This window comes from Histoplasma capsulatum, genomic scaffold, assembly GCF_000149585.1.
Source record: "Histoplasma capsulatum NAm1 scaffold_1 genomic scaffold, whole genome shotgun sequence".
Taxonomy (NCBI): Eukaryota; Fungi; Ascomycota; class Eurotiomycetes; order Onygenales; family Ajellomycetaceae; genus Histoplasma; species Histoplasma mississippiense.
This window is the reverse complement of record NW_001813982.1, coordinates 4,140,208-4,151,330: the sequence shown is the minus strand read 5'-3', so window position 1 is coordinate 4,151,330 and position 11,123 is coordinate 4,140,208. Positions and strand designations below refer to the sequence as shown.

Here is an 11,123-nt window from a genome sequence, read left to right as displayed (position 1 = left end):
GCCTGCTGGGATGTCAAAGGTGTCTGATTCCTGGCCCTCAAAGGCAATTGTGGATTTCCTGTTGGTCATGAAGGACGCAACCCATCCCACCAGGTCCCTGGGGATGCCCAGTCGCCGGAGGATGTGAACCATTCGCTCCCGCAGCACCTTGTCATAGGCCCCTGTCATGTCTAGGGAGAGTACCGATGCCACCTGTCCTGGGTGCTGCCACACTGTCCTTATCTGGGCTAGAAGTTGTGCTATGGCTGTTTCAGTGGACCTGCCCCTTCTTGCCCCCATTTGCTGTGAGGGTAGCAGGTTGTGGTCCTCCGCGATCTTCCGCAGGCGTTTTGCAGTTGCTGCCTCCACAATCTTCCCTATTGTGTCCAGCAAGGCAATGGGTCTCCACGCTCCTGCAGTCTGGTAGTCAGCCTTCCCTGGCTTGCGCAAGGCCACTGTCTTGGCTTCCTTAAACGTGTCTGGGTAAGTCTCCCAATGCCAGCATGCATTGGTGAGAGCTGTTATGGCCTCCACAAATGTTCTGCCCAGCATCTTAAGGAACTCGTTGGTGATCCCACTCCTCCCTGGTGCCTTCCTGTTTGGCAGTCTCTGGATCAGGCTTTCCATGTCCTCCACACTGATGGTGTCATTTGACGCTTCCCTTTCAACTTGCAGCAGCTCCATATTGGTGTCACTTAAGTCGGCGGGCTCTGGCTGTGGGAAGAACCGTTGTCGTAATGCCTCAGCCTTCCCCTCAAAAGAGGTTTCTACCGTCGCGTCAGCCCCTTCCCCTGTTCTCAGGGGGGGGACAGTAGGTGCCTGTGGGGGCAGATGGCTTCTTTCCTTGCCCCATTTTGCTAGTCCCCACATCAATCTGGGGTCATCACGGGTCCTGTCAACCAGATCTCTGAAGTTTGCTGTCTTAGCCAAGTGGATTTCTCTGTTGCGCTTGCAGCGTGCCCTGAGCCGCTCCATTTCTGGGAGCTGGGACCTCCTAGCCTGCTTGTACTCCTCCACTGCCTTGGCCACCCTCGGTGACCACCATGTCTTGGATTTTAACCCAGCCTTACTTACGGTGGCGTGTTTGTCCGCTAATGTCCCTACAAATCCTACCAGGTAGTCTGCATACTCCTTGACTGCTTGCCTGGAGTCCAGGCTTTGTGGCACATATAGCTTTTGGCAGTCCCTTGCTACCTCCTCAGGCTCCGCATTCTTCCAGTTTCGTCTCTCAGCCTCCTTTGGGATGGGTGTGAGTTCCAGTGTTGTTTCTATGGGCTTATGGTCAGATCCTTTGCATGCCTCCTCCGCTATTGCACACCTCCTGAGCTTGTCGTGCAGGAGTGGTGATAGAAAGGTGAGGTCTATAGTCGTTCCTGGGCTGCCTCTGTCCTGCCATGTGGTAGCTCCTACAGGTGTGGCAAGCTGGAGACCCAGCCTATCCACCTGTGCTATTAGCTGCCATGCCATGCGGAAGTTTCTCTCCACTCTCACCCCTCCCCACCTCTCATGGTGGACATTAAGATCTCCTAATATGACCAGCTCTGCATCTGTGCCCATTCCGGCTACCTCCTGCAGCTGGCCTATGGGGGATTCCTCCGGTTCACTGCTGTAGCCCCCTGGAGGAGGTGCATACACATTGACTATTTGCACCTTACCCAGGTCGGTGGCGATTGTCAGCACTGCAATGTATTCTGAGTGGTAGTGGCACTCCCATGTGTGTTCCACGAGCCTTTTGATGACCAGAAAGCATACTCTTGGGTGTGTTTCCGGGTGATATGCTGGCCAGAAGCCGCAGCTTCTGGGGTAGTGTGTTGCTAGCATGTGGAGATTCCGGCTTGGGCTCTTGTACTGCAATTACGTCGTATTTGTCTTCTGTTGCAGGGTCTGCCAATAACGCACCCATAACTCTCGCAGAGTTGTGCACGTTATATTGTAGGAGGTTTAGTGTGTCCCTCATTGTTGCGTGGGGGCTGGGGTCTGCGTGTAGTCCATTAGGTCCTCCTGCAGCTGAGACACAGGTTGTGAGCTCTGTGGTGCTATAAAGGCACTTAGAGCTCCTCTCTGGGCTTCGCCTGCTTGCAGAATCCCCTTGGGTCGGCCTGGTCCTCTTCTTTGGCCCTCTGGTTCCCCAGTGGGTAACCTTTTATTTCCTCTGGTTTGCACCACCTGCCACCCATCTTGTGCTTTTGGCTCCATAAACCTACGGGGTCTTTCCATGTATGCTGTACGGGCCCTGCTTGATGCCCTCTCCCTCTCAGGGCACTTAGAGACCCAGGCTGGGTGTGTTCCCCTACAATTTGCGCACCTCGGTTGTTCCCCAGCTTTTCGTGCTGGGCATTCCTTGACGTCATGTTCTTTTGCCACGCAGAACCCGCACCTTTTGGCCTGCCTGCAGAATCTGGCCGTATGCCCATACTCATGGCAGTTAAAGCACCGGGTGACCTGCGCTTCCCGGTGGAAGATTTCAACGTCACAAAATATGCTGTCTATTATCAATCCATTGTCTACTAGTAGGTTGGCTTGCTGAGGCGAGGTGACGCTGAGTACAAGAGACCCAACCTTTGCCTGCAAGCTGGCATTCCGTCGTAGAGACAGTCTCTCAATTTGTACCCCTCTTCGGAGTCCTTCATTCTGTGCGTAAATTGCCTTGATGGCTTGCTGTTCCTCCTTCCAGTTGGTGTTGCCCATTGGGACTCCCTTAACCATGACTGGGTACAGGGTGTGCTTTGCCTTCGCCTTTTGTCCCAAGACTTCCAGCCATGTGCTGCTCTTAGTCAAGGCCTCCCTGGTCTCCCTCGCGTCGGTTGTCAGGATGATGTCTCCACTGGGGAGACATCTTGCTGCAAGCACCTTTCCCTTTGTCACATCCACAATTCTGGCGTTGACGGCTGCCACAATCGCTGGGGGGGTGGCCTCCTCAGCTGGGAGGGCTTCGCAGTCCCGGCGTAGGACAGTAATCTCGCGGAGGGTTCGGTTAGGCACTGGTTTTTCTGGAATTCCCTGTCCTGCGACCTTGGCCCATGATGACAGTTTGGCTTCTTTCACTCCTTCGGGTTGGCGTTGTGCGCGTGTCGCCACGGTCGCGTCTTCCACCTTGGCCAGCATCACCTCCCCCAGTTTGACCTTCAACTCCCTCACCAACCTGGCTGCCTCCTCCACTACCTCCTTCCCTTTGCCGTTGATGGCAGGATCTTCGCTCCCATTGCAAAGAACATTGCTCAACTGTGTCAATATTGCTCCACATGTGGTGGGCTGCTGCCTCTTGTCAGAGTTTTCTTCTCGCGGGCGTCCGTCAGCGCGTCCCACGATTTCCTCCATCACAACCATGGCACCAGCACCACCTCAACTGGGGATTGCTGGGTGTCGTGAGATTCCCTGCGATCAGGGCTATCGTTCGCTATCGTTTTCAGTGTATTTATATAAAAGTAGAGACCTTTTTCCTTTTAAAATTTCAATATTTCCAAATCCCGTGATTCTGTTTCCTAAATTGAAATTTAAATTAATTATATAATTTTTTTAATAGCTGTTAGAATTTAATTGAAAAATATTGAATAGTTCTATTAATAACAATACAGTAATCTGAATACATCTCATATAATTTATATATGTAATTTATTAAGAAAATCAACTGCTAATACACTTTATAACTCAATACATAATGCAGATTTTTAATATCTAAAAATTGTATAATCTACTATGTAGATATACATATATAAATTACATATTATATATAAATTTGATAGGGTTATTGTTGAGATTTATGTATCTAAGCATTCTTGATTTAGTATGCAAAATAGCGACCGTTAGGTGGGTGATCACGTTAGTGTACAATTATATTTTTCATACAAACCTTTTTGAGAAAGGATGTTAAATGCTCTTTTGAGGCCAATGATCGTTAACACAAAAATGTTGCCCAGAAAACTTCAGATAATTCTCTTGAAAATTCAGGACATCTTTCCAAACTGCTGGTTGCAACATGTGTTAAATGATGTGATTCATGTCATCATCATACGTGCTCAAACGTACTTGACAGACAAGTCTACCCTAGGCACTGACATCTCTTCCTTCACAGCTGTGTTGGTTTGACTCTCCTGCATCCTTGGCCCCACCAGCAATTAGCACTTAGATCCCGTCAATGGTGAATCCCATCTTTCCTTCAGCTGCACTGGCCCTGGACAAGCCAGAGACAGAAACCCGTGAAAGTGCTTCGAGATTTGCGCCCACAAAATCCAGCTACAATTCTACCACTTGTGATGAGGAATTGAAGTACATGTGTAATGGATCAAGACGAGATATTCATGTGTATATGTACTGTACATTACATGACAGCAACGGTGTTTGGATTTTTGGGTACATCCGCAGGCTTCACAGCTATTTCTTGATATGCCCTGTAATTCTATGAGTAGCAGGTAGATATGCTGTGGGATAGTGAATATGGTTTCTTGTTCGGCATTGTCCTGTTGTTTGATGATACACTAGGGATCAATATGATGACCACGAATCATGTAAGATTGGCAAACTACGATAATTTCTTTCCCGAGATTTATCATACAGATATCTTCAGTAATATATTCAAATGTACTCTATTTAAGCATCTGGGATCTACACAACATCAGGATTATCGAAAGAAGCTAGCGTGACAACAACACCCAAATGCAAAAAAAAGACTTAAAGCAATTCTGCAGCTATATACATAAATGAACATGCAGCAATTGACAGTGGACCGTAATCACGTCATTCGCCGAAAGGGATGCGCCTCCGTATTTAACACATATTCATCCAAGCTAATCAAACTAGGATCGCTGAACATCAAATAAAAATACTTCAAGGTCTCCGCTAGCCAGAAGCTCTCCATGCGGTTTGACAACGGCACTTCCCCGGTCGCTCCTCTCGCAGTCGTAACGTCATCCAGCCCCGCATTTCCATAGGGACTCTTCGTCATGTTTTCAATGGCCGTGAACATCTCCCATGCCGTATCGAGAAGCTCCGTCCGGCCGGTAGTGCTATATAGAATAAAGACACTCTCGATGGCTTCCGGGCGAAGGATATACCGCCTGTCCGTTATGGATTTAATACCCTTGGGGAGGCGTTCGCGAGCTATGATTGCCTCTGCGCTGTTGTCTTGGTCTTGTCCTTGTCCTTGGTTGGGAGAGGGCCGGGAATTTTCATGTGCGTCGGCTACTGCATTCTTGTACTTTGCCTCATCTGAGACGCAAGGTTCGTTGGGCTGCGCATGGAACCATGTGGAATACCTCGGGCATCATCCCTGAGGGAGTCGCTTTGTAAGCCCAGATACACCCGTCCGTAAGTTTACGTGCAATATTCAATATGGGCGGGGATATCGAATAATTTGGACCCCAGTGCAAACATGCCACCGGCAAAGCAGACGAGATGCTGGCCCTCGGCACTGAGCTGGACATTTCTATTGGCATACGCAGTCACCATGCCGGAAAAGAGTATATCTGCATTGTCTGGCACCATGGGCCTATATAGGACATGTTTGGCCACCACAGCCATGGCATCTTTGTACATTCGCCCATACATATCATCCACGCCACCCAACAGCGCGTGCATCTTGGGCAGGTACTCGTAGAAGGAGTCAGCCATCGCGCCCAGAGTGAAGCTATTCCTTTGCCCCTGTAGATTTCGCTTGCGCGCATCGAGAATAAGAGGCCACATTCCCGGAAGCATCGTTTCCCCCTGTTGTTCCTCGAATAATTTTGTAACTCGGTGAACAGCATCGTACCATTTAGGGTCCTTGGTGAGTTGCGACAAGCGGGTAAATTCCATCGTCAGGGAGCCGATTTCGGCAAGGAGGCAGTGGGCAGAGGCCTCTTGCTTGTGGTGGAGGAACGCGGCATGGATCTTCCAGCGCGTAACAGGCATGCGGTTTGGAGTGTCAAAGGCAACGTAGAGAATGTTTCCCAGCTCCGTGGCCTTGGTGAGAAGCCCCGGCTCTCCGCTTAGATCATAGGCTGATAGAAGGCCGCCGAGATAGCGGATTGTTGTTTCAAAGACGTTGATTTCCACGGATTTAGTCATGGTGAAGTCGATGTCAGCAACGGCGCGAACAGCTTCGTGGAACTCATCTTTCAGGTCCATTATCCATAGGGTGTCAAGACTGTCAACAAGGGTAGCTGCCCATCCGCCAAAAGTGTTGTAAGATCCTCTTGTGAGCGGAGTAACTTCGTCGTGCATCCATGCGTATTTCCTGTACGCATTCCAGGCACGAAGGAACGTTTGTTTGACAGCTTCCTGTCGGGGCTTTTGCGTCGATAGAATTTCTTTGAAGGATTGATCTGAGAACGCATGCTGAACCTTGGGGGGCGTTTTAACCGGGTCAGAAGGTAGGGGGACAAATGATTTCACGGGGTGTTTTTCCTTGAAATACTTCCATTCAAATTTGAATCCTTTCGGCGGCGTTGAGTAATTTGCATCTGGGGCGAAGGCGTACGGGACGGTTCTTCGATAGGAAAACAGGAGAACAGCGGACAGAATAACATAAATTAGCCATTTTTTTTTGAACGGGACCATTGCCGCTTGCCTTCGTTGTGTTGGCTAGAGGGTTGGATCGCGATTAGAGCAGGACGCAATTGATGGGTTAGAGGATGAGGCTTGACGTAGGAGAGATTCCTGCATGGCAGCTGTTTCAAGATAGTGTCCGCACTAATAACAATTCGGATCAATTAGTTAGTTATTGTTTGATATTCAACTTTCAAATAGGTACAAGAGCAACCAGCGGGCATACGCCGTGCTAGGGACAGAACTTTATCTAGGCAATCCTCGACTGTGTTGCTACCTACCATCCATGGATATGAGCTCTGTTAGCGTCCCAATCAACTGCGGGTGAACCACATGGTCTGTGTCGAGGACGTGAACCTTGGAAGTCTAAAAGATCCAACTGGTATAAAAGGGGAATGAGAGACCGCGAAGATAGCGGTGGTGGACGCCGGACAGGGGCCCTGGCCAGCGGGTTATCCCCTAGAGTTCGGGGCTGGTTTAACGAAAGCCAGCGCCGACGCCGGGAGGAGTTACTAGCGCTGACCAAAGATTCGGTGCCTAAGGCCCAGCCGGTTCACCGTTCACCTGACTCTGGTCATTGCCGACATCGATCAACTTCATGGACAATCCAAGCCAACCACCCCATACAGCCAATCCTTTCCTCCTCCAACAGAACAGCTCCCTGATTTACATCTTTTTCAATCTTCTTTAGACAAACATATTCCTGAGTGCCCACGACTGCAACAGTCGTCAACTCAAAAGACTGGCGTCTTCCTCCTCGAACACCAAACCCACCCCTCCCACTTCTCGCCATGTTCCCCTTCCACAGTCCCAATCTCGTTCTCGCAATGTACTAAGATCATACCGCACTCGCTCGGCGACCTCGAATGATTCTCCACCTCCGTTTTCGTCCTCCAATGCTTTCTCCCCGTCCGCAGAGCCCTCTCAGCAGTCGCAGCCGTCAGATACATCCGCTCTTGACGGCCGTGACGTATTATTCTCACTCCATCCTCGAGTTGCAGTGATTCTAGGTGTTGACCGCCGCTGGTATATTCCCTTGTTGCTTTGTCGGGGCCTTAGTGTCCTTCCGGCGGCATGGTGGGGCTTGCGTTGTGCTTTCACGTTCTTAGCAGAGCTACTGCGTATCAGACCACATTTTTGGCATGAGGGGTGGACGGCGGCTATTGTGAGGGGTGCTGCGGCCGATTGGGACGTGGAGAGGCGGTTCAGGGTTACAGAAGTGGCATTGGCTATTATTTGGGTATTTTTCCTGCTCTGTCTCTTTTGTCTTTGCAGCTGAATCCCGTGTGCATGACCCTGTTTGTCTGGAGACGATGGAGGTTAAAGGACGTACAATACGTATAAAAACCCTTCCTGCTAACTTATTTCCTGTCTCTCAGTGTTCGGCGTCTGCATATTTATTTTATTTTTTTACAGATTGTATGATGTCTAGATGGTAAGCTTCCCCAGATTCCTCCTGAACATTCGCCCAGACAGATCATCGCAGCGGACCGGCCATATTCATTACCGTTAAACTAATACAGAAAACCCAAGGCTTCTTAATTATACACCCGCTGCTGTTGTGATTCGACTTTTGGCTACAAACGGCCTTCTTGCCTACCTCACGTCGTGGATCCTTTATCTATCCGGTGCCTCCTCAGATCCCCGCCTCCTGCTTCCAGCCTGGATATCAATTGCATCGGTTCGTTCCACCAAAACGTCATACATATACGTATGCGGGTACCCGTTTATTTAGTGTTTTGATATCTAACGCTTCCGTTGCCTCCATAAACAGGTCCTCTCGTTCGTCTACCACACCACCCAGCGTCAAATTAACATAAAAAAAGAAACCTTTGCGACGATCTATGTTTTCTCAATCGCCAGCTTCCTAAGCATGTGCTCCTTGCTTTTGCAATTGCATCTTACACGCGAAAATGAACCTGAAGTCCCATTATTTGTTATGGGGAAGGAATTACTGGAATTTGGCGTGCAGATGATTGCTCAATACCGATTTGGAGGTGAGGGATCAAATGGATAGAAAGAGATGATGTTTTCTGGGATTTTCTTTTCGTTTCTAATCTTTTCCTTACCTCTCTTTTCTCTTCTTCATCGATGTCGATCGACATGGCCAAGCTTGATGTGCCGAATTCTCAGGTAACAACAGTGGTAATTCATTCGCAAAAAACATTTCCCCATTTCATTTTTCATTCATTCATCCATTCGTTCATATGAATTTCCCCATTTTCCATTTTGTCATTTTGTTCCTTCTTCTTTTCACCCATAGAAAGAAAGAAAAAAAAAAAAACAAAAAAGATCTTGGACGAGAAAGCTTATTGTCGTTTTTCCTCTTTGCCATAATTCACAACTACCTAATGTGATGATATGTATTTTCCCCTTCTCAAATCATGACTTGATCCCACCCCCCCAAATTGTTTGGCTTCTTTTCATTTACTCTCTTCTATTTCAATATCACACTGTTTAGAAAAAGACGTAAAAAGAGCAGTTTATCTGTGCTTGCCGGAAGTCACAGCATGGAAGAAAGATTATCGCAAGGAACTTTTTCGGCTGGGGGGGGGGGTTAGATAATAATATATTTAATTAGGTAGTTAGTTATCTACATTAGGAGACTTTGATATTTTATGCTGAATCTGAATTTCGGAAAAAAAAAAAAAAAAAAAAAAAAGGAAGAAAGCAAGTCGCCAATTATTTCCGAAGATGATTCATAGTCATTATGATAAGTATGGGATTTTATCAACATTTGGCAATGAGAAAAGCAAATCAGGGCCAAGGCGGTTCCGACGAAGAAACCGAAACCTTGGACCAATGTGTTGCCACACATTACAAACTTCACCCACGCGATGCTTGGTTCAATCAACAACCCGGTGAGACGGTCACCTATTCTTCCGCCTTTACTATCATTACTATTAAATGCAGCTGTTGATTCCTTTATAACGACTAAAAAAAACCAAATAGAAAAAAATAACGAAGTCATAAGAGGGAGCAATTTGCACATCGCTATCATCCCATTGTCGTCATCTGAGCTGTAATGAATAACTGAAGAACAAACATTAAAAAGTAACCGAAGATGGTTTTCCAGATCATGGGGTATCTCATCAACGCCTCGTCCCGTCATCGTCCTGTCTACTCGGATTTGAAAGGGAGGAGGCGGGCGTAATCTTTCCCCTCGGTTGTGATGGTTGGCGTTTTTTGTTCTAAGAATCACATGAATTCGACTTCCCAAGCACTCTCTATCCTATCCAGACCGCTAAATCGCAGGACAGAAATTCTGCACGGTAATACGCAATTCATAGACCAATAACGGATCAAGGGCGATCTCTCCACAGAGGGAGCCTCCCCAATCAGTGGACAAAGGTGACTAATGATATGGCTCTTATAGGTCCTCTGGAGTGGACTGAGAAGACGAAACGGGACGGGCGTGATGAGATTGGCTTAGAACCCATGGACCTATATAGAAGCTTTGTTAGATTTATGTCACTAGAAAGAAAGCCGTGTTTCTCAAGTCAGCTGTAAGTAGAACATACCTTAATGGTCTTCGCGTCGAGTTCGAGTCCTTCCTTCTTATCGACCAAAAATTCTTGGACATCCTTGCGCTGATCCCCTTGGAGCTGGATCACCTCGCCCATCTCACTGTCGTTGACGATGGTGCCATTGCAAGCTGTGATCCTGGTTTAGCAAAAATGAATCCCAGAGCACTAGGGATGAGCAGATCAACACATACCGAACTTCTTCTTAATGACCTTGAGGATTTTCTTCTGGTCGAACTTTTTGGGGAGACCTTGGACAGTGGTCAGGGTCTTGCGACCATTGCGCTCTGCGAGTATAAGTCAGTTGTGTGTCGTACGAATAAATAAAGCAGCAAAATAGAAAGGAGAACATACGTTGGATCCGTATATGGATATAATTTTGGGATTGTTTTGTATCGCCGGTGTCTTCGTCAGCTTCGGCGAAGGGGTCTGTTGCAAGCAGAGCCACGAAGAGCACGTGGTTGGTTAGTAAACCATCCTTCTTTCAGTTTGTTTTGATACACAGAAACATGATCATCACGGGTACCCCGCTATTTCTGGACGGCGCCACCAAAGACCCATGACTTCCAGACACAGCCGCAGCAGACGGAAACAGTAGAATACTCCCAGAGGGCTCTGGGACGTGACTGTTGTGGCATGCGGCCTTGGCTGGTTTTTCGGGCTTGGGTCGAAAAAGAAAGAACGAAACCAGGTTACTGTGGCGACTTACCGAAGGTCTTGAGGTTTTCGATTGACATAAACTCGTTATTTGTCGCGACGGACTTAAAAAAAGGAGTATAAGGTGTAGTTTAGGTAAAACGAGGGGGTCTTGAAGAGTGGAGAGCGGTGAGCAGACACAAGCAGACTGGAAGACTTTGGGGATGGAAGATGGTGAGGAAAGCAAATGGCTGGGGACAGGAATTTAAGCGGGAGGGGGCGAGGGGTATGACTCAGCGTTGACTCAGCGGGGTGTGCGCCCGGGGCTTGGCGGGTCAACTTCTTCAGTAAGGATTTCGAATACGGTTGTAGGTCGAGAAGTGCCAGGAGGACTTGACAACGTCATATATATTGTTACCGGTTCATCCAAGTTTATAATTGCCTACAAACGGATGTTAATCC

General features: G+C 48.1%; 3 protein-coding genes across 3 annotated transcripts in view; all 3 read right to left on the bottom strand.

Moving 5' to 3' along the window:
* The window catches only part of HCAG_01180 (predicted protein), a gene marked incomplete at both ends in the record, with an annotated part of 4,024 nt that extends 718 nt beyond the window's left edge, over positions 1-3,306 (bottom strand). Inside the window, 4 exons of the mRNA XM_001544084.1 lie at positions 91-995; positions 1,050-1,619; positions 1,732-2,015; positions 2,285-3,306. Coding sequence (XP_001544134.1) covers positions 91-995; positions 1,050-1,619; positions 1,732-2,015; positions 2,285-3,306 — 2,781 coding nt within the window. The remainder of the gene's footprint in view (positions 1-90; positions 996-1,049; positions 1,620-1,731; positions 2,016-2,284) is intronic.
* A 689-nt stretch (positions 3,307-3,995) lies between these two features.
* HCAG_01179 (conserved hypothetical protein) lies at positions 3,996-8,606 on the bottom strand (the record flags this gene model as incomplete). The annotated part of the gene is made up of 10 exons (XM_001544083.1): positions 3,996-4,077; positions 4,302-4,367; positions 4,803-5,231; positions 5,294-6,278; positions 6,728-6,766; positions 7,059-7,162; positions 7,346-7,424; positions 7,485-7,805; positions 8,253-8,289; positions 8,571-8,606. The coding sequence occupies 10 exons, from the start codon at positions 8,604-8,606 to the stop codon at positions 3,996-3,998; spliced, it is 2,178 nt and encodes a 725-aa protein (XP_001544133.1).
* A 1,324-nt stretch (positions 8,607-9,930) lies between these two features.
* HCAG_01178 (conserved hypothetical protein) lies at positions 9,931-10,762 on the bottom strand (the record flags this gene model as incomplete). Its single annotated transcript, XM_001544082.1, has 5 exons — positions 9,931-9,945; positions 10,023-10,156; positions 10,220-10,312; positions 10,380-10,454; positions 10,735-10,762. 5 exons carry the CDS (start codon positions 10,760-10,762, stop codon positions 9,931-9,933), a joined length of 345 nt encoding a protein of 114 aa, XP_001544132.1.
* Positions 10,763-11,123: the final 361 nt, after the last annotated feature.